The following is a 26,972-nucleotide window of genomic DNA, read 5'->3' as shown; positions in this document are numbered from 1 at the left end:
TTTAAACTGAGGGAAAATATAACAATAATTATTTGTTAAGGATCTCTTTGTATACCACATTGTCAGTTCGGCCCTCTGGTTGTAATATGACCAAGCTGTGCGCTGAGCTTACTCTTGAGCATGCAATGTACAGTTGGCCATGAGAGCAGTAATCTTGTTTCAAATCTCACAGCTTGGATTGCTGCTGTTATAATCGGTTTGAGTTTCATGGTTTGTTTCAATTATGACAGTATTTGCAGGACTTGTGTTGAAATGACATTCGGCATCTGTCAAGCGTTGTAAGCATACAACCGGTTTCATCGATAACTTCACATCCAGCTTTTGAGAGTTTAAACATTCATAAACATCAAAGTGTCCACTACTGAAATCGTCACCTGTCAATCTAAGATGTTTAAGAGGCATTGGAAGTTGTCGAAAGGTGTAAAATATTTGGCCTTTTCGGTACACTTGAAAGAGACAACCAAACAATTCAGCGGCAGCCATCAACTCACATGCAGAAGCATAGGTGAAGGGCTTAAGCATTTCACTCTTATAGTGCTCCTTTGTAGTATAATTATCTCCTGTACCATCATCAGTCCACACCTTGAACCTGTCCCAGTCATTCAATACATAAGACACAATGTTCCTCCAGATATCAAGAGTGAGCCTGATATGGCCGTGCAATATGTAACAAAGAGAATGGAAAAGGCTGGTGCCATCTCTGGGCATGGAAACCACTTGGTAAGTGACAGTTCTTTGATCGATGGTGATCACCTCAATAGACATGTTGATGCGGGAACGGTTGGAATGATAAAGGAAATGCGTACCTGAACAATGTAAAGTAAGTCTAAAATACCTACACAATAACTATAATGATAATAAATGAACAATAAAACAGCAGAGAAGCCATGGATTAAATAAAAAGGCTGTAGTTATCAGCAGGGAGACGTGAATCCCGTGGCAAAGCAAGGAAGGGAATGTAGAGACTGGAGCGACAGACGGCCTTATACAGTGGTGTGAAAAACTATTTGCCCCCTTCCTGATTTCTTATTCTTTTGCATGTTTGTCACATAAAATGTTTCTGATCATCAAACACATTTAACCATTAGTCAAATATAACACAGGTAAACACAAAATGCAGTTTTTTTCAAATGATGGTTTTTATTATTTAGGGAGAAAAAAAAATCCAAACCTACATGGCCCTGTGTGAAAAAGTAATTGCCCCCTGAACCTAATAACTGGTTGGGCCACCCTTAGCAGCAATAACTGCAATCAAGCGTTTGCACTAACTTGCAATGAGTCTTTTACAGCGCTCTGGAGGAATTTTGGCCCACTCATCTTTGCAGAATTGTTGTAATTCAGCTTTATTTGAGGGTTTTCTAGCATGAACCGCCTTTTTAAGGTCATGCAATAGCATCTCAATTGGATTCAGGTCAGGACTTTGACTAGGCCACTCCAAAGTCTTCATTTTGTTTTTCTTCAGCCATTCAGAGGTGGATTTGCTGGTGTGTTTTGGGTCATTGTCCTGTTGCAGCACCCAAGATCGCTTCACCTTGAGTTGACGAACAGATGGCCGGACATTCTCCTTCAGGATTTTTGGTAGACAGTAGAATTCATGGTTCCATCTATCACAGCAAGCCTTCCAGGTCCTGAAGCAGCAAAACAACCCCAGACCATCATACTACCACCACCATATTTTACTGTTGGTATGATGTTCTTTTTCTGAAATGCTGTGTTCCTTTTACGCCAGATGTAACGGGACATTTGCCTTCCAAAAAGTTCAACTTTTGTCTCATCAATCCACAAGGTATTTTCCCAAAAGTCTTGGCAATCGTCGAGATGTTTCTTAGCAAAATTGAGACGAGCCCTAATGTTCTTTTTGCTTAACAGTGGTTTGCATCTTGGAAATCTGCCATGCAGGCCGTTTTTGCCCAGTCTCTTTCTTATGGTGGAGTCGTGAACACTGACCTTAACTGAGGCAAGTGAGGCCTGCAGTTCTTTAGACGTTGTCCTGGGGTCTTTTGTGACCTCTCGGATGTTTCGTCTCTGCGCTCTTGGGGTAATTTTGGTCGGCCGGCCACTCCTGGGAAGGTTCACCACTGTTCCATGTTTTTGCCATTTGTGGATAATGGCTCTCACTGTGGTTTGCTGGAGTCTCAAAGCTTTAGAAATGGCTTTATAACCTTTACCAGACTGATAGATCTCAATTACTTCTGTTCTCATTTGTTCCTGAATTTCTTTGGATCTTGGCATGATGTCTAGCTTTTGAGGTGCTTTTGGTCTACTTCTCTGTGTCAGGCAGCTCCTTTTTAAGTGATTTCTTGATTGAAACAGGTGTGGCAGTAATCAGGCCTGGGGGTGGCTACGGAAATTGAACTCAGGTGTGATACACCACAGTTAGGTTATTTTTAACAAGGGGGCAATTACTTTTTCACACAGGGCCATGTAGGTTTGGATTTTTTTCTCCCTAAATAATAAAAACCATCATTTAAAAACTGCATTTTGTGTTTACTTGTGTTATATTTGACTAATGGTTAAATGTGTTTGATGATCAGAAACATTTTGTGTGACAAACATGCAAAAGAATAAGAAATCAGGAAGGGGGCAAATAATTTTTCACACCACTGTATAGGCAGGCAGCCAACAACATGGGAGGGGTTGGGATGGGGGACCCAACACCGCCTCACACGGTGACCAAGTTGCAGGCTATGGACGCAATTAGGATTCAGTTAGCGTTGGGAACCCGCGTACCAAATTTCTAGAAGATGGGCCCATAAGTAACAAACACCGTTGAAGAAAAGTTCAATATGGCGGCCGACAGTGGCATCATACCACCAAAATAAGTACCAAATTTCAGCCTTCTACCTACACGGGAAGTTGGAGAATTAGTAACGTTGGAAAGTTCAATATGGCGGCTGACAGTGGCGTCACACCACCAAAATAAGTACGTACATTGGTTTCGGTTAGCGCAGGGAAGCCGCCTACCAAATTTCGTGAAGATGGGGTCATGAATAAGAAAGTTCAACATGGAGGACTTTGTTGACCTTTACGCGTAGAATTTCGAAATGAAACCTGCCCAACTTTTGTAAGTTAGCTGTAAGGAATGAGCCTGCCAAATTTCAGCCTTCTACCTACACGGGAAGTTGGAGAATTAGTGATGAGTCAGTCAGTCAGTCAGTGAGGGCTTTGCCTTTTATTAGTATAGATTCTAAATATATCAAAGGAAATGCAAGCCTTTAAAACTATGGGAAAGAACACAACCATAGAGATCCTGGATATCTAGGAGATTTGCTTTGCATACAAGGTGGTATCCAGAAGAAAACCATGGAAAAAAAAACGATGAATGAGGGAATGAAGGTAGCAAAGAGAGCAGGCTGGAATCTAAGTCAAAAAACTACAGTGGTCAGATTCATGACAGAGGGTCAGAAGGGAATGATGGTGAAAACCAAAAACCCCAAACAACAACTGGAAACTAGGTTGTAATGCTAATGCATTTTAATTGCTCATAATCTCTTCAAAGTATTTCAAGTAAGCACTGGATTAGTAAAGTACTAGTGATACAGCATGGTGGGACAGTATTCAGACCTGCTGCCTTACCATGCAGGCTGGAAGGAGCAGTTAAATTGCTAGGTTCAGATATGTTTTAGCTATGTAGAAAAACTTGCAATAGGATTTTAGTGAAATTCAATATTGTGGTTTTGAAGAAATAGTGAAAAGCACAAAATATACACAATGTTTTATCTATTGTCATTTTAAAAGAAGTGGACAGAATCATAACAGATGATCTGCATATTTCTGTGAGTGTAACACTTTGATACAATGAAATTTTGGGATAACTGTTTCCCTTCTCTTATACCATCCATCCATTTTCCAACCCGCTGAATCTGAACACAGGGTCACGGGGGTCTGCTGGAGCCAAACCCAGCCAACACAGGGCACAAAGCAGGAACCAATCCTGGGCAGGGTGCCAGCCCACCACAGGACACACACACAAACACACCCACACACCAAGCACACACTAGGGCCAATTTAGAATTGCCAATCCACCTAACCGGCATGTCTTTGGACTGTGGGAGGAAACCAGAGTGTCTGGAGGAAACCTACGCAGATACAGGGAGAACATACAAACTCCATGCAGGGAGGCCCTGGGAAGATAACCTGGGTCTCATTAACTGCGAGGCCACTCGCCACCATGCTGCCCTTCTCTTATACCTCCTCATCAAAACTCTGTATACTATACACAAGCCAGTTTAGAAAGAAAGAGGTGGGTAATGAGTGGAAAGTCCTACAAGTACAGTAGATGAAGCACTAGTACATGGTAGTACATGGCAGAGAAGTGTAGTCTAGGTGGAAACAAGCAATGTCTCCCTAAATAGTGTAGTTTGGCAGCTGCCAAGAATACATCAGTTAAGAAGGAGTACAGGGATTAAGAATTATTTTAACAAATATTTCAAGATGATGAATTAAATTACACAGTACACGAGAGTAGAACATTAAATAGGACTTAAAATACTGTGTTTGAGCCAGTCCTACTAAACTAATGTTAAATGTACATAAGTGTTTTCTCATAATAGAATATTAGCTTTACACAGATAATGGAAGAATCTGTTTGTATTCATTATAAAGTAACATGTTAAAAGAACATTCTTTATACTGTGATATATTTCTGATCTAACAACAAATTGATCTCGGATAGATACCGTTTTCTGACTCTATACGCATGTCCATTTAATGTTCTAATGTATGTGATTAGCAGCATAAATAACGCATACAGCAAATTAATGATAATGTAACTAATATTAGGGCATTAAACAGAAATATCATAAGAAAGAAGTTAAAAGTTGTGTGCATTAACAATTTTTCTTGTAATTTTTTTTAATATTTCAGTAGCTGCAAAAATTCGGAATCATTGGAAAACAGAGCTCTATAATGTGAATTCTGTTTTAAGCAAAGGAAGTAGTGAGAAGTCGAGCAAAATGACACCTTTTATTAGTAAACTAAAAAGATTACAAGATACAAGTTTTCGAGGCAACTCAGGCCCCTTCGTCAGGCAAGACATAATAGAGAAACTGGAATTCTCTGTGTTATACAGACACTGCAACAGATACAGCATTGGAAAACATTTAAGTGAGACATCTTATATGTAAATAATTGATAGACCTCACCAGGCTGATTCATTTAGCAAGAGAGGAGAATAATGTACAGTCAAGATCTTTTGATAACATAACTGTCCAACAAAGTTTCTGATGAGTGTTTTCCATAAAATGTGGATCTGTAGTCAGGTTGTCTGGGTCAGTCTGAAAGATGCAAACAAGCTTGGATATTGCAATCTTTTTAGCCAATAAAATGTGTCATTTTGCTTCAATTTTGCTTACATTTTCCACTACATCCATAATGGCTAACACAGTACAAGACCCTATTACTTAAGTGAAGGAAGAAAAACATTATTCATTTAAGTAAAATATACTGTATATCATACAATGTGGAGAAATTACTTAAATTAAAAAAAAAAGATATAAATTGATTTCATACATAAATATTGATAAATATTTAGTTGGCATGGATATGTGATTTATTTTGATTAAACAATTTGAATATTGTGCATTAAAATATGGTTAATATTATTCTTGCAAATATTAGTATGCATGTGTCATGTGTGTCTAATCAAAATAGACAAAATAAAAATACTTAAGTGTCAGTATCACTCACTGGAGTCATCTGAAAAATTTGTTATGAATAGCAATGAACCATATGAAGGTGGCAACTATGAAATATTGCCCTGGAAAAGGTACTCAGAAATCCATTTTTGCGGATTTTTTGAAAGAACAGAGCAATTTGGTGATCTGACAAGGAATTCTTTTTCTCTTCAAATCAAATTTTGCTTCCATGCCTTTTCAGCAATTGACAAGAATATGGTCCTAGTTCCCTTTGCCTTGTGACATTTTTAGCAGTAGGCACATAATATGCTTTATACACAAACCATTTCATAAAGAACTACATAAAGAAAATGAACTATTCTTTAATATACAGAGGTTTTTCAAAACTTCATGACAAACAAGTCTGATAATCTTTATAAAATGCTAATGAAGCGTCACAACTTTGCTTTACATATATTGTACATTCATCAATATACATAATTATGCAGCTTAAGCCAATTGATAAAAATACATCAATATTTCTAATATAAAACAAAAGTTATATATTTACAAATACTTAAAACTGAAACCATATACAATACCACTATTTTTATATTATATGAAAACAGGCAAAACATCTGTGTAGCTTGAATAACTGAAATTGAAAATAGACAATTTTTATCATCCAGTGGTTTCTATTGTAGTAAAGCAAAATAGACAAATATTGTAGAAAAAGAAACATACCATCTATTTTACATTTCCATATCTGCACAAACTGTATATCTTACTCTGCCAAGGTTGGGGAAAAGGTACAAGGTTTTGAAAAATACATGAATAAATAGATGCTTAATAAAAAGATAATAATGAAAACATTATAAACCTAAAAATCAGGATCTTAATGTATACCTATGTGACAGAGATAGGCATGCAACACACTATAGAGTCCAACAAGAGTTGAATGTTGCAGGCAATCACAAGGACCAATTATGGGAATACCCATCAGGTCAGCAATCCAAGAATGTCCAGAGCATCACAAAATTCCAATGACAAGGAACTCTACATTAACATACAGGGAAAAGAATATATAAATTAAACTGAAACAAGAAAAATAATCACAAATATATGGCTATATATATATATATATATATATAATTATAACTGAAAAAATCTGATGAGCTTTAATATTTATAAATTACAAGCGTGAAAATATAAAACAAATGTTTACCCAGAGTTACTAGTTTCAGATGCATTTTTTTTTACAATACAATATATAATTTTGAAGTATATTTCTTACTTAATCACTCAGCTCTTCTTCATCACTAAAATAAGCACACTTTTTAATTCGTGGCCGCCTGGATCCTGAAGTGGATGGTTGATTTGTAAGCTGTTTGACTTTAAATTCTTCTTCTTCAACTTTTGCTTGCTGTAAACATATTAAAATAAAATTTACAATGAAAATATATATTTCATTAACCCTGTTAAATTAAAAATATACCATTTACTTACTCTAAATTATACATTTTTACTCAAGTACTTTGTAAAAACTGTCCTATTGTTAAAAAGTGAGAACTGCAAGCCCTATTAGAAAAATGACAAAAGCCTAATAATGGGTTTTGAAAAAAGATCTCCCAGACAATCTCAATATATTCCCTAAAGCCCACAGAACTGCAGATCTTCATGAAAGCTAAAAGCCAAAGCCATCAAGCCCTGTGGGAAGAGATCAAACTGGACACTTGCAGAAAAGCAGTGTTGGCAATTAACACAGTTTGCAAAGCTCTCTAGGGATGTGGACTGGCAAATGGGGAATTACTTTCAAGGCAACAGGTGAATCAGGTTATCACTATGAATTCATACTTAAACCATTAATACAGATTACGGTAAGTTTTTTATCAAGATGTTTATAGGGATTTAGTTGGTGCCTATGAAAAAAAGAACTAAAAACAATTAAAACATTTAGCTACAGATGTCGAAATATGTAAAAACAATTACTACAGACATACAGTATATTCTGTGCCTTTTAGAAATTGTTTTGGAGTTTATGGTAAAATAAAATTAAAATGAAAAACTAGTTATATGCTGCCAGCTCAAACTGTGCAGAAGTCCCCTTTGATTTGTATTAGGTACAATCAATCAGGAGATGTCCAAATGGAATGAAGCATTAACTGAGTTTTTTAAGCCTGCCATCAATCTCATCTCCCATTTTAAAGTGATAATCACATATTAGCTGTTAGGAAATATTATACTGATTTAATTATATCCATATCCTGCTCCGAATTCTTTTCTGAGCAACTCAAACATGTTGGAACATTATCTTTTTTTTTAAAAAAAAAAATCATAACTTGACAACAGCAAAATTCTTCTACATCTTACTCCAAATTATTTAAAGGAGAAGAATAAGTTGAACTGCTTATACGGTTTATTTCCTGATTAATAACATTGCTGCTGAACTCGTGAAATCAGCAAAAACCTGAATATAATGGTAATGAAAATGTACACAACCAATAATTTCTGGGATGCATTGTGCCCCACAGCTTGAGAGAACATTGTTTGAATCAGAGATGGGACTCAATCCTACCTTTGCAAGTCTCAAGTATGCTTCAAGTTCAAGCTTCAAGTCATGAGAAGACTTCACCAAAAATGTGCTTAATTAGATGTGTTTAATCGAGTTATAATGTCTGATGTATACGAACATGTGAGCTGAGAATATAATTTCTCAGAGAAAACTATTTTTTAAAAAGAAATAATGATTGATAAATGAATAAATGGTTTACTTTAAAGTAATTGGTATTTGTACAATCAATTCTCCACAGTTTCTTCAAATGTACTGTATCAAAGACACACTGTATTTAAAGGAAACAAATTTCAAAAGGCTATGCCACTTCAGAGTAATGAAGCAACATAATTTACTCTCACTTTAAAATATCTCCATGTTAATTTGCATATTTCTAATTAACAAAATATTGAAATCATCCCCTATCATTTATAATGCATTGCACTTGCAGAAAATTAAGTGTAACAGGATTTTAATACTTCATCAACAATGTGGTCATTATCACCCCTCCATGACTAAACACCTGCTCAGCAAGGTTACTGAATGCAGGCATTGCCAGTATTCTCACTGCCATTTTGAATAATGAGGGAATCAGTTTAGTTGTACCCCAAAACAGAAGAGTAGTGGTTCTGCTAGAGAACTAGAGAAGTGCAACTTTCATCTTTTTTTTCCTTTTTGTGTTTTATTTTAAGATGCCAACAGTCTTTGTTTTGGCCTGTTCTTCATTTAAAATACTAGTAGGCTGCATTTTTGGCTGATCAATATGCATTGCACGTTCCATTATCATCTCTAGTAAACAAAAAGGATATGGATATATTGAAGGTAATTATAAAAGATGAAAAATATAGATTAAAACAATACAGTGTACAATGTAATGAAATGTCAGCTATAAATTTTACTATATACCTTTGGCAGTGTTTAACTTGTGTAATGTTTATTTTTAGTAGGAAATATTTTTTCACCTACCATAAAACAAATCACAGTTACCATGTTAAAAAGAAACAGCACAGGGGTCAAAAATGCGACCTCTTCACACTGGCATGCAGCCAACGAGTTAAAGAGTTAAAGCAAGAGTTAGTTAAAGCATCTAAACATCTTAGCCATCTAAATATTATCTAATACATGTTTGCGACTAATGCAGCATACTATAATGCCTCGACCCTTAGAAAACGATGCTTATGGGATTTACCTACTGTATAAAAAAGGGCAACAATTTCTGCAGCATCTTTCTGTGTAGCTTGGAGGTTGTACAGATCCTCACTTGGTTCGGCAGTTCACAGAGATGGGAAAAACAAGAAGACTGAGCGTCACATTTGCATACTACGTGGAGAATAGGGGACTCAAATAGGCACAGAATAGCATGGATCGGAGTTAGAGAAAAGCAGTATGAAAGAAGGTCATTGGAACTATGGAGTTGACACACACTTCAGGAAGCAAGCTGAAGTGGTACATAGATGGAACAATGGGTGGTTGGTCTCGTCTGTTACGGGAGATGGACATCTGAAGCGTAGCTCCGTTATCAGAGGCTTCAATTTTAATTTTTTTGTTTTGGATGTGCTCGGTCTCTAGGTATATCAGAAGACTGGGACTTTGTGAAGTGGGGTCCAGCCTCACGTGGGGAGGCAAATGGGGTGAGAAAGAGAGCAAGCTATATCTAATCTGTCCTTTAAATCCTTATAATTATAACTACCAATGTAACAATAGGCTGCATGGCAATAACTCCCAAGAAAATTGGAAATTAAGGTCAAAGCTGTCACACTTCCAGTTAAGACTACAAAATGACATCAAAAATTCAGACTCAATGTCTCCATGATGGGACAGTTAACTTTGTAAGCTGGAATGTTAAAGGCCTGAATCACGAATTAAAGAGAAAGAAAGTATTCTCTCACTTAACAGGTCTAAATGCTAAAATAGTATTTTTACAGGAGACCCACTTATTAAGCAAGGATCATTTCTGGCTGCAAAAAGACTGGACTGGCCACATATTCCATTCCAGCTTTACAAAGAAATCTAGGGGTGTGGGAATTCTTATACATAGAACAGTCTCATTTGTGGTATCAGATGTAGTATCTGACCCTGAAGGGAGATATGTGATTGTCATGGGCAATTTATTTAACTGTAAAGTGATTTTGATAAATGTTTATGCACCCAATATTGATGATAGGGAATTCATCCAAAATGTATTTACATCACTTCCCAATGTGAACACTCATAAAATTATAATGGCTGGGGATGTTAATTTTGTTTTAATTCCAGACTTAGATAGGTCTCCTGTCACAGGGGTGATGACATCTAACACTGCAAAGACAATTACACAGTTTGTAACTGACCACAACCTATCAGACCCCTGGAGGTTTCTAAACCTAAATATAAATAGATAATAATTAGATAATAATAGATAATAATTTCTTGCCTACGATTAAATCTTGCAAGTACGACGCTATTGTTATTTCCGACCATGCCCCTCTGATCTTGGAGCTAAAATCATTAGGCCCTACATACTCCTTTCGCAGATGGCATCTTAACCCACTTTTATTAGCAGAGGAGAACTGTACAGAATTTATATCAAAACAAATCAGTTTTTTTCTAGAGACAAATACATCCTCAGAGGTCTCTGCAGGAATACTCTGGGAAACCCTGAAGGCCTTCTCAAGAGGACAGATGATCTCATATCTTTCCCACAGAAATAAATTAGAAACCAAGAAAGTATCAGAGCTAACCAGTGAAATTACTAGAATAGATAAAGAACATGCCAGGCGTCCAAGTGAGGCGCTTCATAGGAAAAGGCAGGCTCTGCATTCAAAGCTCAACTTCTTAACAACTAAAGAAACTGAACAACTCATTTTTAAATCAAGACATCATTACTATGAATATGGAGAGAAAGCTAATAAGCTCTTAGCTCAACAAAACCACAAGCAAGAAGTTTGAAATGCAATCCCAGCAATCACCAACACAAATGGAGACAAAATCATTGACCATAAAAATATAATGCACACATTTAGAGGCTACTATAAATCCTTATATTCTACTGAGTTTAAAGAAGACAGCACACAATCTAATGCATTTCTGGATGCATTACAGATACCACAAATAGACACTCTTAGTGTAGAGGAATTGGATAAACTTTTGGCACTATCAGAATTACTAGATGCTATAAAGTCACTTCAGAGTGGGAAAGCAGCAGGCCCTGATGGTTACCCTGTTGAATTTTATAAGAAATTCTCCACTCAGCTAACTCCCCTTTATTAGCAACATTCACAGAAGCTGGAGACAATCAAATTCAATCTCAAACTTTTCGACAAGCATTAATCACCGTCTTTCCTAAACAAAATAAGGACTTATTACAATGTGCATCATACAGACCAATTTCACTTCTGAATAATGATGTTAAGATACTCTCCAAAGTCCTAGCTAGAAGGATGGAGAAAGTGCTGCCTTTGGTAATATCACAAGATCAAACTGGATTTATTAAAGGCTGACACTTAGCTTCCAATCTTTGACGCCTGTTTAATGTAATATATTCACCTGCAAAGTCAAACACCCCAGAGATATTATTGTTGGATGCAGAAAAAGCATTTGATATGATTGAATGGAACTACCTTTTCATTAGAGAAGTTTGGGTTTGGCCCGAACATTTGTGTATGGATCAAACTACTGTATACCAATCCAGAAGCTTCAGTTTGTATTAACAACATTAATTCGGACTACTTTAAACTAGAACATGGTACCACACAAGGATGCCCCTTGTCACCACTACTTATTGCAAAAGCCATTGAGCCACTGGCAGTTCACTGTCAAAATGCTTATCAGATAAAGGGGATTATCAGAGAAGGACTTGAACAGAAAATTTCTCTATATGCAGATGATATGGTACTGTATATATCAGACCCACAAAATACTGTGCCTGCAGTCCTAACAGCACTTACAGAATTTTCAAAGATTTCTGGTCTCAGAATTAATTTGAATAAAAGTGTGCTCTTCCCAGTGAATTCTCAAGCATACAATATTAGATTGGACACTTTCCCTTTTATCACTGCAGATCAGTTTAAATACCTAGGGTAAAAATCACAAGTAAACATAAAGCTCTTTATCAGCAAAATTTCACCGTCTATATGGAAAAACTTAAGCAAGATTTCCATAGATGGTCAACCCTTCATCTCACTCTAGCTGGACGAATTAACGTTGTTAAGATGAATATCTTTCCTAAGCTTCTCTTTTTATTTCAAAACATTCCAATATACATCAATAAATAATTTTTTAAGAAATTAGATTCAACCATAACCTCATTTATTTGGAAGTTAAAATATCTACGTATCCAAAGAGTGATCTTACAAAGACCTAAGGCAGAAGGTGGCATGGCTTTCAATTTTATTACTAGGCAGCAAATATACAAGCTATAAAAACCTGGACATGGACACAAATAGATGAACATACACAGGCTTGGTCCACAATAGAAATAAAATCCTGCAGTACCTCTTTATATTCCCTGCTTTGTGCCCCAATAAATGCAAGTTATCGCCAATATACTAACAACCCAATTGTGCTTCACTCACTCAGAATATGGAACCAATGTAGGAAGCATTTTAAGATAGAGAATCTTTTATCTGTGGCACCTCTGCATGAGAACCACCTTTTTCAACCCTCGCAAACATGCAGTTTTTAATATCTGGAAAACATTTGGGATTAAATCACTTAGAGATCTGTACATAGACAATGTCTTTGCATCCTATGAACAATTACATTCCAAATTTAACTTTCCAGCAACACATTTCTTTCACTATCTTCAAATTAGAAACTTTGTTAAACAGAACCTGCACAATTTTCCTCATCTCCTACCTTCCTCTATGCTGGAAAAAATATTGCTCAGTTTCGAGGACTCAGACAGCATTTCTGCAATATATAAAACCATTTTACAGTCCCTACCTTTCAAATATCCAAGACAGTGGGAAAAGGATCCCTTACTCAACATATCAGAAAAGGAGTGGAAGGTAGCAATACAGAGAATTCACTCAAGCTCCATATGCACAAAGCATACAATTATTCAACTCAAAATTATATATCGAGCACATCTGTCTCGTTTAAAATTGTCCAAAATGTTTCCAGGGAAACATCCAACCTGCGAACGCTGCACTCAAGTTCCAGCCTCACTGGGTCACATGTTTTGGGCCTGCAGCAAATTAACATCATTCTAGACCAAAATCTTTAAATGCCTTTCAGAAAGCCTTGGTGTAACAATATCTCCTAACCCCATTAACAGCGGAGTTTGGTGTTCTTCCAGATGGGCTTAAAGTGGAGAAGGACAAACAAACTGTGATTGCCTTTACTACACTACTGGCACGTAGACTTACCTTGCTCAACTGGAAGAATCCTACCTCTCCTCTTTTAAGTCAGTGGATAACTAATGTTTTATACTATTTGAAATTGGAAAAAGTCAAATTCTCACGTAGAGGATCTGTGCAGAACTTTTACAAAACATGGCAGGATCTAATCAATAACATTTTAGATTAAGCTCTTAAAGCACTAAGGAAGCAGATTCTCTTCCCATTTCTTTTTCTTCTCCATTTATATTTATCCGCTTATTAAACTCATCAATTTACTTATTTTTAGTAGCTTTAGGTTTTACTCTATTGGCCATGCTCCCTTTCTCAGGGGTGGGGGTTGATTTGTTTTCAATCATATTTGTTTTGTAAAAAATTATCTATTTGTATGGAATGATTACAATAAAATCAATAAAATTTAAAAAAAGACATAACTGTCTTTATGAATCTTGAAATGTCAAAATTTAAAGATGTTATTACTGTGTGAGTGATTTTTGACTCGCTGATCTTGCACAAGGCCAATTCATTCTTTGCAGTTCAGTCTGCAGTAAATGAGAATAGCCAAAATTGGTAAGATTTGGTGCTGATACATCCAGTGTGTTGAAGGGCAAAAGCAATGATTAGTCCTGATGACTTATCTGATATAGAGCACGGAAAAATAATTTAAGATCTATTTTAAGCCCATTGTCAAGCTGTAATTCAACAATACACAAGTCACTAAATTGAGAATTGAATCTGACTCAAGTCATGTAACTCAAGTCATCCACCTCTGGTGTGAATCCTATCCATTTAGAATTTGAAAATTCTCATATGTATGAAAGTTCTCTAGGTACTCTCATTTCCACCTACATGCTTGTTAGGTTAACTGAAACTCTAAATTTCCCATTTATGAGTGACTGTTACATACAATGGCCTGTCATCACATCCAGAGTTGACTCCTACCTTGCACTTGCTGCAAAATAAATAAAATAAAGATGGGTTTGCATAAAAAGAAAGGAGAGAAGAATCTAAACATTTAGCAGAGAAACTTGAAATATTTTCACATGGTTAAAATTGCCCAATGATCACAGGATCAAATGCTGTATTATTACTCACTCTTACCACACAGATATGTTGTCACTGTATGAGATAATTAGAAAGTTGAGAATCTAAAAAGGTCAAAAAGGTGTAAAATTTTAAAAGATTATATACGTAACATATGCCTGATGTCTCTCCTTCTTCCTTCATTAGTTTTAATTGTGCATGGATTAGGATGTGCTTCATTACAAGACAAAGATGGCAGTTCTTTCTCACAATTAAAAGAATGCAAACATATCTTATCTTCAAAGGAGCACCATGAAGAGCAGATAATGTCAGAGAGAGCGCTCGCTAAGAAAAGCAAACAATCAAAAAATCAATATGTGCTTTTAAGTATACAGAAGCACCGCGATAAAGCGGCATTTTGTAGAGGAGCGTCCTATCTTCTAGGCAAACAGCCACTGTGTAAACAGCCCCCTCTTCTCACACCCCCTCCGTCAGGCAGAGAGAGTGAGAGAGACAGAGAGAAGCAAACAAAACAAGCGCCACGCGGGAAGCATATCTTATAGCATTGAGGAGTTTTAGTTAATATGTAATACATGCTCTGATTGGGTAGCTTCTAAGCCATCCGCCAATAGCGTCCCTTGTATGAAATCAACTGGGCAATCAAACTGAGGAAGCATGTAACCTAAATTAAAAGACCCATTGTCCGCAGAAAGCGGCAAACCAGCGAAAAATCCGTGATATATATTTAGATGTGCTTACATTTAAAATCCGCGATAGAGTGAAGCCGCGAAAGTAGAAGCGCGATATAGCGAGGGATTACTGTATATAATTGACAGGTATGGCACAGAAACTGCTAGAAGTGCCATGTAGTGTTACCAGGGCTTTACTTTATTTCTTGAACTAAGAACATTATTCCTAACCTGGCTACCTAGTCATTATGCTGATATTATTTAACTGATGTGCTATAAACTACCACAACTTGCTCACAAAGATGAAAATTGATTAGATAAAGGATTACACTGAAAACAATGAAACAGTGACAGTACAGGCAGTAATTAAGTAGTAATGTAGAGGTACAGTACTTTAATGATGTTTGACTTCATTGTTTGAAGCTCAGATAAAATTTAGATTTTGTTAGTTAGAGCACCTTTTACATATCAAATATATTTCTCAGACCTGTGTTTACTAGGAATTTTAGGTATATTCACATATAATGCAAAAAGCACCTACTGTGGTTGCTATATTTGTTTGTCCATCTGCCTGAAAGAATTCTGCTCCCAGTTGACCAAAATCTGGTATACTTATTTGTTAAGGAAATTTATCAAGAAAATTCATTCTTGTTGTTAAACAGAGCATACTGTACAAATTATTGAAAATACAAAATCTTTCACGGAAAAGCATTTGCAAATTCATCTTTCTTGAAACAGAGGAACATTGAAGTGGTCACTTCAATTTGTGTATTTTGTATATTTTCTTCTTTGACTTGTCTGACAGCCACTAATGACAGCAAAATGGATGCAAACACAAGTTAGTTAAAAGCAAGGAGAAATGTGCATGTGCCAGCTGTAAGTACACCAGTGTATTTTTTCTGCTGCTGTTAACTGTAAAATTAAAAGACCATTATCTAAAAATAAACGTATGAGAAAGGGATTATTTAAGCTTCGCTCTGCAAGCACACACAGAACATATATCTAATCAGTATTTACTCTATTTTCTCTGACACTATAATTTATAAGAAATGCTTTCATCATGGTCTGGAGCGGTCTACAATTTTACCTTAAAACTGGTTAAGTGAAATCATTTTTATAATATTTAACATTTTATATTCGTGGGTTCACAAGGTCTTTTCACTGCCTGAAATAAGTCATTATTGTTCTAAGGTGCAGTTGTATGGACCTTGACCTTGAGTAATGCAAGAAGCTTATCCCATAACCAGGGCTGAGACTGTCTTAGAATTAGTATATGGTATGGAAGATTTCAGTGTATTTATTAGGTATAAATATTAATGAAGCATTTTGTAATCTGAAAACACCCTATAAAGCCTTTGTCTAACAAAGAAATGCTAACATAATGGCTATTGTGGCATAGAATAGTCACACAATTTTGTGTCTCATGCTCCTGAGATAAAGCACAGTTAAATAAAATCTTTTGCACATTGCTGGAGTCTGAAGAGCCTTTGTGAACGGGGGCAGTATTGAACTGAGGATTGACACTTTTTTCTTATAGTCTGGTCCCATGAGTCCCATCTTGCTCTTACTGTTCTGTTGTCAGCATCCTATCCAATCTTTTGTGCCAGCTTGACGAAATGATTTATTTTACAGTGCTGCTCATTTCGACCAGGGGAATCATGGGAAACTGCACAGTAAAAAGGGCTGACATTTTTGAAATTAAAAAAATATTACATGCTGATTACATTGTTTTGGTCGTTTTATAAAACAGAAGGTTGAAGACAAATGCTTTGAGTGAGTAAATGGGTTAAAAACAGAGAAGTAAAAGATGAGTGTGAGGATGTTGTATAATATGTGAAGAATGTTATGTGATGGAGATCCCTTGGTTTGAAATATACTATTTAAATCTTAGGTATAGTAATATTGGTATTGTTGGTACCATTTAAATTGTTAAAGCACTTGCTGAAAACTAATAAGCATAATATGTACACAAAATGAGAAATATCTATAGCCAAATTAACAGAGCTCAGAACATTTGGGTAAAATGTTGCAATTAGTTTTATATGCAATATATCTGGGACAATTATTTAAAATTATACATTTGCTGACTGTTGTTATATAGTTAATATGCTAGAAGATATGCATAACAGATATTTTTATATTTATTTCTGCTGATCTATATAGCTTTTGAAATAATTTAAGGGACTTAATGAAGGAAGTGCTTTGTATGAATGACCGATTATCCTCAGACATAATAAAATTTCTAGCACTCTTGTTTTAATTGATTAAATCTACAGATTGACAATAAAAGGGTGGAATGAGCACATATCTGAATAATATTTTGTGTCAGAAAACTAAAAATGGGAATGTGGGACAATAAAGTTTTTGCTCATTTAATCTTTCCCAAAAGCAGAATAGGAATTTACTGGTCTAGTGGGTAAACTATCTTTTTTTTTTTTTTAACATCTGCTTATTGTTGCTAAATGAGAGCTGCTTTCTGGAGGACACAGGTGCAGTGTTAACTTCCACTTGCTCCTAGATTCTATATTGCAAGCTTGCCTGTGTATACTGTCCATTTCCCATCTTCAAAAAGTAAATATAGAGAAACATAAAACTGTACTTTAAAATAATACATTGTAATTATCTTAACGTCTACAGGGAAACCCACAGAACATTGCTCTTTGAATACTAACCTTCATGCTATTCTACCTTCTCTCTCTTTTGATTTTGCTTCTCACATTCGACATTGTGTTGTCTGTACGCGAGTTATAACATTCATTAGGTTGCTATATTACTGGACTGAGTGTTTTCCCTGAGCAATCCCCTCTCACTTACCACCCTCTCTTGTCTTCACTAGTGAATCAAGTAATCAAGTCTGAGACTGTCTTAGAATTCTGTATGTGGTATGGGCCAAGTAACTTTAATGAAGCATTGTGAACAGTGAATACTTGATAAAGCCAATGTCTAACAAAGACACTTTGGCATAAAGGAGATTGCAATAAAAGATAGACACAAGTTTATGTGCATTATGCTCCTAATATGTATCACTATTAAATAAATTTTTCGGAAACTGGTGAAATGTGTAGTGAGTGACAGCAGTGCGGAACCAGAGATCAAAGCTTTTCCAATAGACTTGCAATGAATAGGTGACCCAAAGTTGCTTACCTTGAGCCACATGCTGTTAGGATAGTCCCTTGCAACTCAAAATCTTCAATGCAGTGAGTGACATCAGAAAATAATTTAAAGGAACTATTGTTTCTTCAAAAACTGTAACTAAACTTAAGGTTAGCTTCTGCATAAAATATAAAAGAAGTGAACAATAGGTTTAGAATTCTAACCTGAAAAGCAATTGCTTGACTGAGACTGTCAAGAGCTGGGTCTTCACCTTCATCTTCACTTTCTTCTTCCACACTATCAATTACAAATGAAATGATGAGAAAGCAGCAGTCAGGAGAAAAACAAACTTTGATATATGAAACCAGTTACATACAACTCCTCTTCCTCTTCTATTTTTTTCTTCTTTTTCTTCTTTTCTTTCTTTTTTGGTGGTTCTCTTTCACCGAGCATATTTTTAGGGCACGCATAACTTAAATGACCAGTATCCTAAAGTTATGAGAAAATACATTTAATAAGCAGTAGATAGACATAGATCAAAAAGATCGATAACAAAGAATCATCAACTTAAAAAAAACAAAAAAAAACCTTACATAAACAAATAATTTGCAGAGTATTGCTTCAGACTAAAAACATTGGTGGTTGCGTCATACAAGAATACACGTGACAAAAAAAACAACCTGGTGTCTGAAGGTAGAATATTATGAAGCTATTGATAAGCTAACATTTCAGTCAGCAACATGAGAGTCAACTTGCAGAGTTTACAGATAAGTATTATTTAATTCTTGGAAATAAAGATAGAAAGCCAATATATTCCAGACTCTGAGTAATCAATGGCTGACACGTGTAACTTTTTTTTTCTTTTTACATGTACAAAGCTAAATTTGTGTCCATTTTTTTCAAGAAAGCCAGAATTAACTTTTTTTTCTTTTAAGTATAAGTGAATTTTTCTAGCTAGTAAGATCTTTCTTGGCACATTCCAGTAAAATTAACTACATTGATATAAAACTAGTGTCCTTTAAGCTAATGTTTAATTGTGACCCCCTAGAAATATCAACTGATTAAAGACAGTTAAAGGAAAATGTTCAAATCTGGACTTATACATGCAAAATACTTTTGCTTAACTTAATTCTAACCCCGAGATTTTGATAGAAGTCATGTATATTAGGGTTAGAGTAAAACAGCAGATACTGTATATTGGGTCTAAACCTGAATTTACCTGAGGCAGTAAGTAATCTTATTCAACCTTTCAATACCCTTTACACCTGCTGTGTATATAAGAAGCAGATAATGTATTTATTATACTGAACAAACACTGTAAAGTGGATAATGATTTTCTATCCTTCATGGACCCATTTTGGTATATATAATAAAGTATATACTGTATAATAAAGGAAGGCCATACTTTTTCAATTCTGTTTACAAGGACCTTAGTTTAACACCAGAAGAGAAACTGGATCAATGTGCTCTTGCAGCATTTCTACTACACAGCAACACGATAGCGTGAGATTTCAGAGTGTGCTAAATGATTGTCCATCTATCTCACTTACACATATTTGAACTTTTTACACAATACAAAAAAAAAACACAAATTAAAAAATGTTGTTTTAAATTCATTGTTGCTGTGCGAATGGCAAGCCTTTCATTTGACTACAAAAGCAGTTTTCTCACTCCCTGTTTTATAACTTAAGACTTTAGCTTCTGAACAACCCTGTATGGGGAAAAAAAGCAGTGTGACACTTTTCTTCCTTGTAACATATAGTGCTAGCTCTGACAAAAACAAACACATCTTCTATAAGACCTCTTGTAAATTTAGCAGTCTGCTGGTACACTGTGGCTGTATTTGGGTAAAATATTTACTAATACTGCTATTGTGATTATTTCTGTCTACATCTAGCTAATCATCATATTCTGGGTCACATTGACAGTGAGCTGTTTTGTAAAAAATCTTACATTTTCTTACAATCACTCATAGCTTTATTTACATGCATTGATATTAGGTTCAACGAGTACTCAAAACCATGCACCTGCGATGTCATGGTCACTAAATAAAGTAAATACTAATAATGTGGGAAATTAAGTTATTGCATTGAGACCTTCACTGGCACTGTTATCTTAAGCAGTTAAGGGCTGATTTAGTTTACCGATACTCAGCTTTGAGAGGGTTTAGCAGAAATATTTCACTAGCTTGTAATTAAATAGTCTTGAGGTGAAAAGTATGTTACAGAACATTTAAGACAAGAAAAAAAAATGCAAACCCTTGTAAACTACTATATTCATTTTACTTTTTATCCACAGAGCAATAAAATACATTTCAAAAACTTGAGCTGCAATTCATTTGCACAATTTGCTAGAATAATAAATATTTAATTGTTAAATTTTATTTGTCCATTGAAACTTACACCACATTCAAAGCATCTGGATTTATCTGTGTAATAGCGTCTCCTTATAAATTCTGTAGCTCTTCCATTGTCAATTGCAATGCTGGCTTTCAATGTTCTACCAAAGAGCTAAACATAAAAAGTACACTTGGTTATAATTTATAGTTATTCTAATTTCTATTTATCTACTTTTTAAAAAGTACTACCTGCTTGTTGTTTAGCGCCCTTGCACAATTCTGTGCAGACTCCTTATCCAGGAAAAGGACAAAAGCAACCCCTTTACTCTTTCGGGTAACCTTATCCTTCACAATTGTAACTCTGTAAAAATAAAACCAGCGACATTAAGATTCAAACAGAAAGTGTCATGTCATTACATTAATAAATGAAAGTAAATACATAATATAATCCTTAAACAACTAATCTGCCACATTCCTGACAAAATTTTTGTTTAGTTTTCACTGCAAAATGCCCTTCATAATGTAATTCTTTTTACTACAGAGAGGCACGAGAGGTGTTATCTTTAGTACTCACATTAAAACAAAGCTGTAATGCTGTCTGATCTGGCCAGTGACAGATTTATCATAGCTCATCTCCTCAGACACATGCTTGCACTCTGCGACACACTTTCTGTGCACTATACAGCAACACATTAATAGAGTGGAAAAGCTTTTGATTTACATAAGTCATTCTCTGAAGGTGCCTTTATAGTGTAGCGATGGACCAATTCTCTGCTCTTTACTTTGAAGTGACTCGCTTTCCTTAAAAGAACTGCTTGCCTTTTGCCACACTAGTTGGAAAAAGCACCTGCAACTATGCGGAGCTGCAATTTTTATAGGTTTTCCAGCAATATATGATGTAATATCGGCTCATTCTTTTTTTGATTCATCCTTGGCTGAAGTAACTTGTTTGGCGTCATTACAATAGCAATGTGCATGCAAATGGACTGTTCCGATTACATTTGGAAAACTGGACGTTGCTGCGAATTGCACTTATGTTTGACGCCGTCTGGAGTTTTTTTTTCTGTCCACCCTGGCCATCGGACCTTACTTATTCTATGTTAATTAATGTTGACTTATTTTTATTTTTTACTGTGTCTTCTATTTTTCTATTCTCCATTTTGTAAAGCACTTTGAGCTACATTTTTTTTGTATGAAAATATGCTATATAAATAAATGTTGTTGTTGTTGACAGTTCAACCAGTGTAAGGAAATCTTATATATCTGGATGACAAGTGGATAATACCATCCTATACAGCTGCCATGGTATGACTCAGTGATGATTATGAAATACTGATGGGTCAGCAAGTTCAAGTTGAAAAGCTCCTGTGGCTAAAAACCAGAGAGTGGACAGAAAAGTTCAGCACACAGCTCCACGAGGATAGCTGTTGAAAATCGAAATCAACTTAGAAGCCAGTCATCATCTGTAAATATGTGCTCTCTTCTAATTCTTTCATTTGCAATGTCTTCTGACAAAACTAAAGCAGCTATGGTAGTTGGGATAGTGTGGTCATTCCGTGTACCATTATATTGTCACAGAATGATTACAATCAAGTGAATTTGAATTGTAAATGACGATTAATTCTGGTGTATTTGATAAAACCCACATCATACAGTAGATGTGAATCTAAAAAAAGAAAAGGAGACTACAGAAGTAGTAGCACTGCTTTGACGCTGGGTGCCGCCAGTTTGCAAATCCGAGCAGAAAAGTGCTTATGTAAGGGAGAACCCTGCCGTAATAATGTGCATGGCTTTGTGCCAAGTTTAGTTTTTAATCTCAAAGTTAGCGTGGAAACAGGCATACGCAACATTTTTGTGAGTACGCATTGTCATCCAAAATATCATACACCTGGGGCATCATGTATAAACAATTTATTGCAATGATTAACAACCAAGAGCCATTCTGTTGCAATTAATAAAGCTACCCAGTCCCTGTAGCATTTCTAAGGAAAATGTCACTTGGATACAGCTTGAGTTCAAGAAACTCAGCAACAGGAAGATTTGGTTAAAGGTCTTCTTCTGATGATGTGCCGCCTAACTGTGTCATAGGTGCGGTTTGTTTCAAGGAGTGAAACCAACAATAGTAGTTGAACTAGGCACCATTTTCTACAATGTTTACAGCATTTTGTTGTTCCTTCTCTTACCATGAGGGTGTATGTGAAATCAATTCATTTTCTGGACTTATATAGTTTTATGGATAGATGGAGCTTACATCACAGTTAAATGAGCAGAAAATGAACTGATCACCAAAAGGCATAAAGTTAAAGATGACACAGTTAATCTTCTGCTCACTTAATTATTTACAGTAACAAACATTTTAAGCAAGTGTGCCCAAACATTTGCATGCAGCTATATATCCTCACAGCATCAGGAACAAAATTACACAAATGAATTTTAGGGCACACTCACATAAACAGCAGCTTTTTTCAGTTCAAACTAATAAGTTAAAAAACTAATGAATACAAATTTGTGCTTGATAATCAATATATTTTCCAGTACCCACATAGGACTACACAGCAAATCATTCAGTGGCACAGACAGCATGACAAAAAGAGAAACAATCAGTTATTACTACAGTGATTTAGACAAATATAAAGTACTGACAAACACAGGAACTGCAAATGATGTAGCCCCCATAAAACAACAAATACATTTTTGTCTTTCAGTTTTCTTAAAAATTGACCACAATGGCCACCAGAAATATAAATATAAAAATGTAATATGGAATAGTACAAAAAAATTAGAGCCCAGCACCTCTAATACACTGCGAAAAACAGAAGTCTTTGTACAGTTTCATTTTTGGACTTACTTGACAACTTTTCCATATTTAGTAAAAATCTGTAAAAGAAAATAGCTCTATGAGTCAACATTAAAATCATAAGACCAATTTACTAAAGTTACAGGTAGACATGGTGTTGTAAAAACTTAGTTTTGTATTTTGTAAACTACATTTGATTATCAGTTGCTATGTGATTGTATACATTTAAATTTATTTGTTCTCTTTTCACCATACTCTGGATGCAAGATGAACACTAGCGTTCATCTAAAGCAACATGAAACAATGGAGGCTGTTACCCTATTAATAATAATAATTAATTAATAACCTATTAATTAATTAATAGGCTGTTAACCTGTTAATTCTGTTATTACCTACTCCTGTTGGAGCTCTGGGTGATGATCCCACATAATGCTTCACTTCTTCACTCAAAATTTGACAATAAAACTAGAAGCACCTTTCATTTCAATATAAGAATATATAACATTCAAAATCCATATACATACGTGACATAAATAAAAGTTTAGCAGGAACAAAACTAGGAAAAAGTGCTTATTTTTTTATACATATCAACAAAAATTAGTATTTTGCAATTTTAACTTTTTTAATCAGTGTGCATATCAGTATGTTTCACAAGCTATTTTACATGCTCAGAACATCATTTCTTTACAAAAAATGTTATAAATCAAATGTGAATGTGTCAGTAGTCTAACTTGTAGTATTCGAACATCTACAATCAGATTCACAAGGTTTGTTCACACATTTATTAAAAACACTTAATGTAGTTGTATGGTCACAGATCTGTAGCTTAATCTTGTAGCTTTGAGCACAAGGTAACAACCAGCTGTGGATAGGGCATTTCATGTAAATAGTTAACTTACATTTGTCATTTGACTTAGAAAGCAAGTGGTACTAAGAAAAAAATAGACTATAGAGTACAAATGTAACACAGACAGAAAATGAATCATGATTACCACTCAGTCTTTTAGAGCTATTAAGCAGCAACACTGCCGTCAAACATTGTACAATGTATGACTATTTGAATTGCTATGTGTTGAGTATACTCTGTGCTGAACTGGTGTTCTGTCCAAGGTTGTTTCAGCCTTGTTTCTATTGGCATTGGAATATGTTCTAGTTCCTTTGCAATTCAGAAGAATATCAAGTAGGTCAGATGGACTGATATAAAAAAAAAATAATTAAATAAATGTTTGGGGAAGAAATAGATATTTTTACCTTATGCAGGTCATTATTTGTGAGAGAAAATGGTATATTAGAGACATAAACTGTAGTTTTACTTGGTGCCAGACCCCCACTCATTTTTTGTATGGCCTACTGGACCTATAATGGGAAGGAAAGAAAAAAATACAACATATAGTTATATAAAATGATTACATTAACCTATGAAAATATATAGGCAACAAAAATGCAATTACGCATAAATATGCAATTATCAATGCTCCTAGGTATGTGGAAACCAAGTCTAAACTTTTTTTTTATTTTTATTTCAACTATTGTTAATGTAATGCAACTCAAATCATGTCAGACTATTTTTTTACTATTAATCTTAATAAGCCTATTAACAACAATATTTAATTATAAAGTGTCATTCTCGCAACTGTCAGTGTCTAAGCATACACGTAACTTCCAATAGCTTCTATAAGCATGCATCTGTGTTCTGATTTAACCAATTACATTTTACATTCAAAAAAGGTGAACAACCTTCACCTTTAATCAAGTAAAGTAATTCTATTAAACCAAAACAATGTCAGCTGTTCCTGCTGAATTTCTTTGAAGATTTCTTTTTTGCATATTGTAGAGACAAACATGGTACAAGAAAAGGTTACAGATCAGGGCAGGGATATAAAAAAAATCTGAAGGTACTACATACAGCACAGAACATCCTCATTAAGAAATGGTAGAAATGTGGCACCACTAGAATGTTGATGACTGAGGAAGAAGAAATATCATCAGACTGCCTAATAAGAAGCCAATGGCAACGCTTAAAGGAGCTATAGGAATTATTGTAGTAACTGGCTATGCCGTGCTACAATGCTACAATCTTTTCACATACAGAAACAATTTCTGACAAAAAAATAACATTCAGAATCATATGGGAAAAAGACTTCTTGTTTAATTAGAGTAAAAGAGATTTTTTTGTCATTAGTTCTTGAAAAAATATGTGATGCAAACATATGCATAGAATTGCCGTGGACTGCACATGGCCTTCAATACTTATAGTTGACTTTGTGCACTCTCTAATTGTGCCTTAACAACACAAACAGTATACAAAAGCAAAGAAATTAATGAATTCGAAAAATGAGTCATGAAAACTCTCATGAAAAAGCCTGTTATACTTTAATATTGCAGTGACAAAATAATACAATGTCATTTGTATGTCCATCATCTAGTAAATCATGGTACATTTTTGCATCTTACATGTACAATGAAAAATACCCATTCTTATTTCTATAGTTATTGGAATTACAAAACATAATGCTGCATGAAAATCCAGGCATATACTTTATATACATTATTACATATACAAATCATTTCAAATGTGTGCAAAGAAGCCACTGGCACAGTAGTTAGTCCTGCTATTGCAGAGCTCTAGGATACATAGTTTTTTAGGTCATTGTTTGAATGGAGTTTGCTAGTTGACCCTAGTCTGCATTAGTTTTCCACTGGGTACTTGTGTTTTCTATCGCATTCAAAGTCGTCCAGGTTGGATTGACTAGCGAATGGAACGGTTTATGAGCGGTCACTAAAACAACAACCGAGGAAATACAGCACATACACACACATTTGTATGTATATTTAGTACAGTATATGTTTTGTGCGCGATTACAAACCTTACATAATTAAATTGGGGAAAAATATAATGTTTAGATTACATATCCAAAATCTATTACATGTTTCTAAAAACAATATTATTACTATTTGAGGTTTACAACAATTATGTTCCAGACAAGTAACGTATATGTAAACCACGCTACATATGTTTAACATAAAATAAGAACGATGCCTGGTTAAAATATTGCCACTCATAAAAGAATTCAATAATTAAATAATTTACTTCTTTAAAACAGATAATGAAAGCAATATATATATATATAAAGTTTTAACAGTCCCTTAACTTACATCACAAATGAAAATCCAAACCACTTACGCGTCCACTTGTGAAGAAACTTTGTTAAATATAGTGCCGAAAAAAATAAATGTATATTAATCGAAAATTTAACCTAAATCAAATCATTCTTTTTAATATGAAATGAGAACTTGTTTAGGTCTAGTAAGTAAAACCATACACGTACACCTTTAAGTATAAGGGCATCATCTGTATAATACTGTTCCACTGATGTACTATTTATTGAAGGGAAATACGCACCCTATGAACTATCTTATTTCTTTCAGAAAATCCCAATTCTCTCAATTAAAACAATGTAAACCGTCGGAATAATGAGCAATAAAAATCTTCCTATCCGTAAGGGCTAAGGCTCCGCAAAGTCGCCTATTAATGACGCAGGCGACAT

General features: G+C 35.0%; 1 protein-coding gene across 3 annotated transcripts; it reads right to left on the bottom strand.

The window, feature by feature from the left end:
• Positions 1-5,978: 5,978 nt before the first annotated feature.
• Positions 5,979-26,972, bottom strand: zcrb1 (zinc finger CCHC-type and RNA binding motif 1). Of its 3 annotated transcripts, none has more exons than XM_039760898.1 (9): positions 26,581-26,972; positions 24,676-24,780; positions 23,476-23,504; positions 20,877-20,988; positions 20,692-20,799; positions 18,666-18,778; positions 18,514-18,586; positions 6,910-7,038; positions 5,979-6,671 (listed from the first exon to the last, which is right to left on the bottom strand). In XM_039760898.1, exons 2-8 carry the CDS (start codon positions 24,757-24,759, stop codon positions 6,910-6,912), a joined length of 648 nt encoding a protein of 215 aa, XP_039616832.1. In that variant the 5' UTR covers positions 24,760-24,780; positions 26,581-26,972; the 3' UTR covers positions 5,979-6,671. The 3 variants fall into 3 exon arrangements, with proteins under 3 accessions (XP_039616832.1, XP_039616833.1, XP_039616834.1); XM_039760899.1 differs by having other exon boundaries at positions 26,754-26,972; XM_039760900.1 differs by having other exon boundaries at positions 26,828-26,972.

The sequence above is a fragment of the Polypterus senegalus genome, chromosome 8 (genome assembly GCF_016835505.1).
Source record: "Polypterus senegalus isolate Bchr_013 chromosome 8, ASM1683550v1, whole genome shotgun sequence".
NCBI classification, from domain to species: domain Eukaryota; kingdom Metazoa; phylum Chordata; class Cladistia; order Polypteriformes; family Polypteridae; genus Polypterus; species Polypterus senegalus.
This window is presented reverse-complemented; position numbering and strand designations above follow the sequence as displayed.

Bases quoted from the DNA above. Each gene is read 5' to 3' on its own strand.
- zcrb1 (XM_039760898.1), bottom strand. From the start codon at position 24,759: ATGAGTGGGGGTCTGGCACCAAGTAAAACTACAGTTTATGTCTCTAAT. The intron at 18,779-20,691 runs GTAAGTTTCAAT...TCATAACTTTAG, and splicing joins CCAGATGCTTTGAATGTGGT to GATACTGGTCATTTAAGTTA. The intron at 18,587-18,665 runs GTATGTAACTGG...TGTAATTGATAG, and splicing joins ATAGAAGAGGAAGAGGAGTT to TGTGGAAGAAGAAAGTGAAG.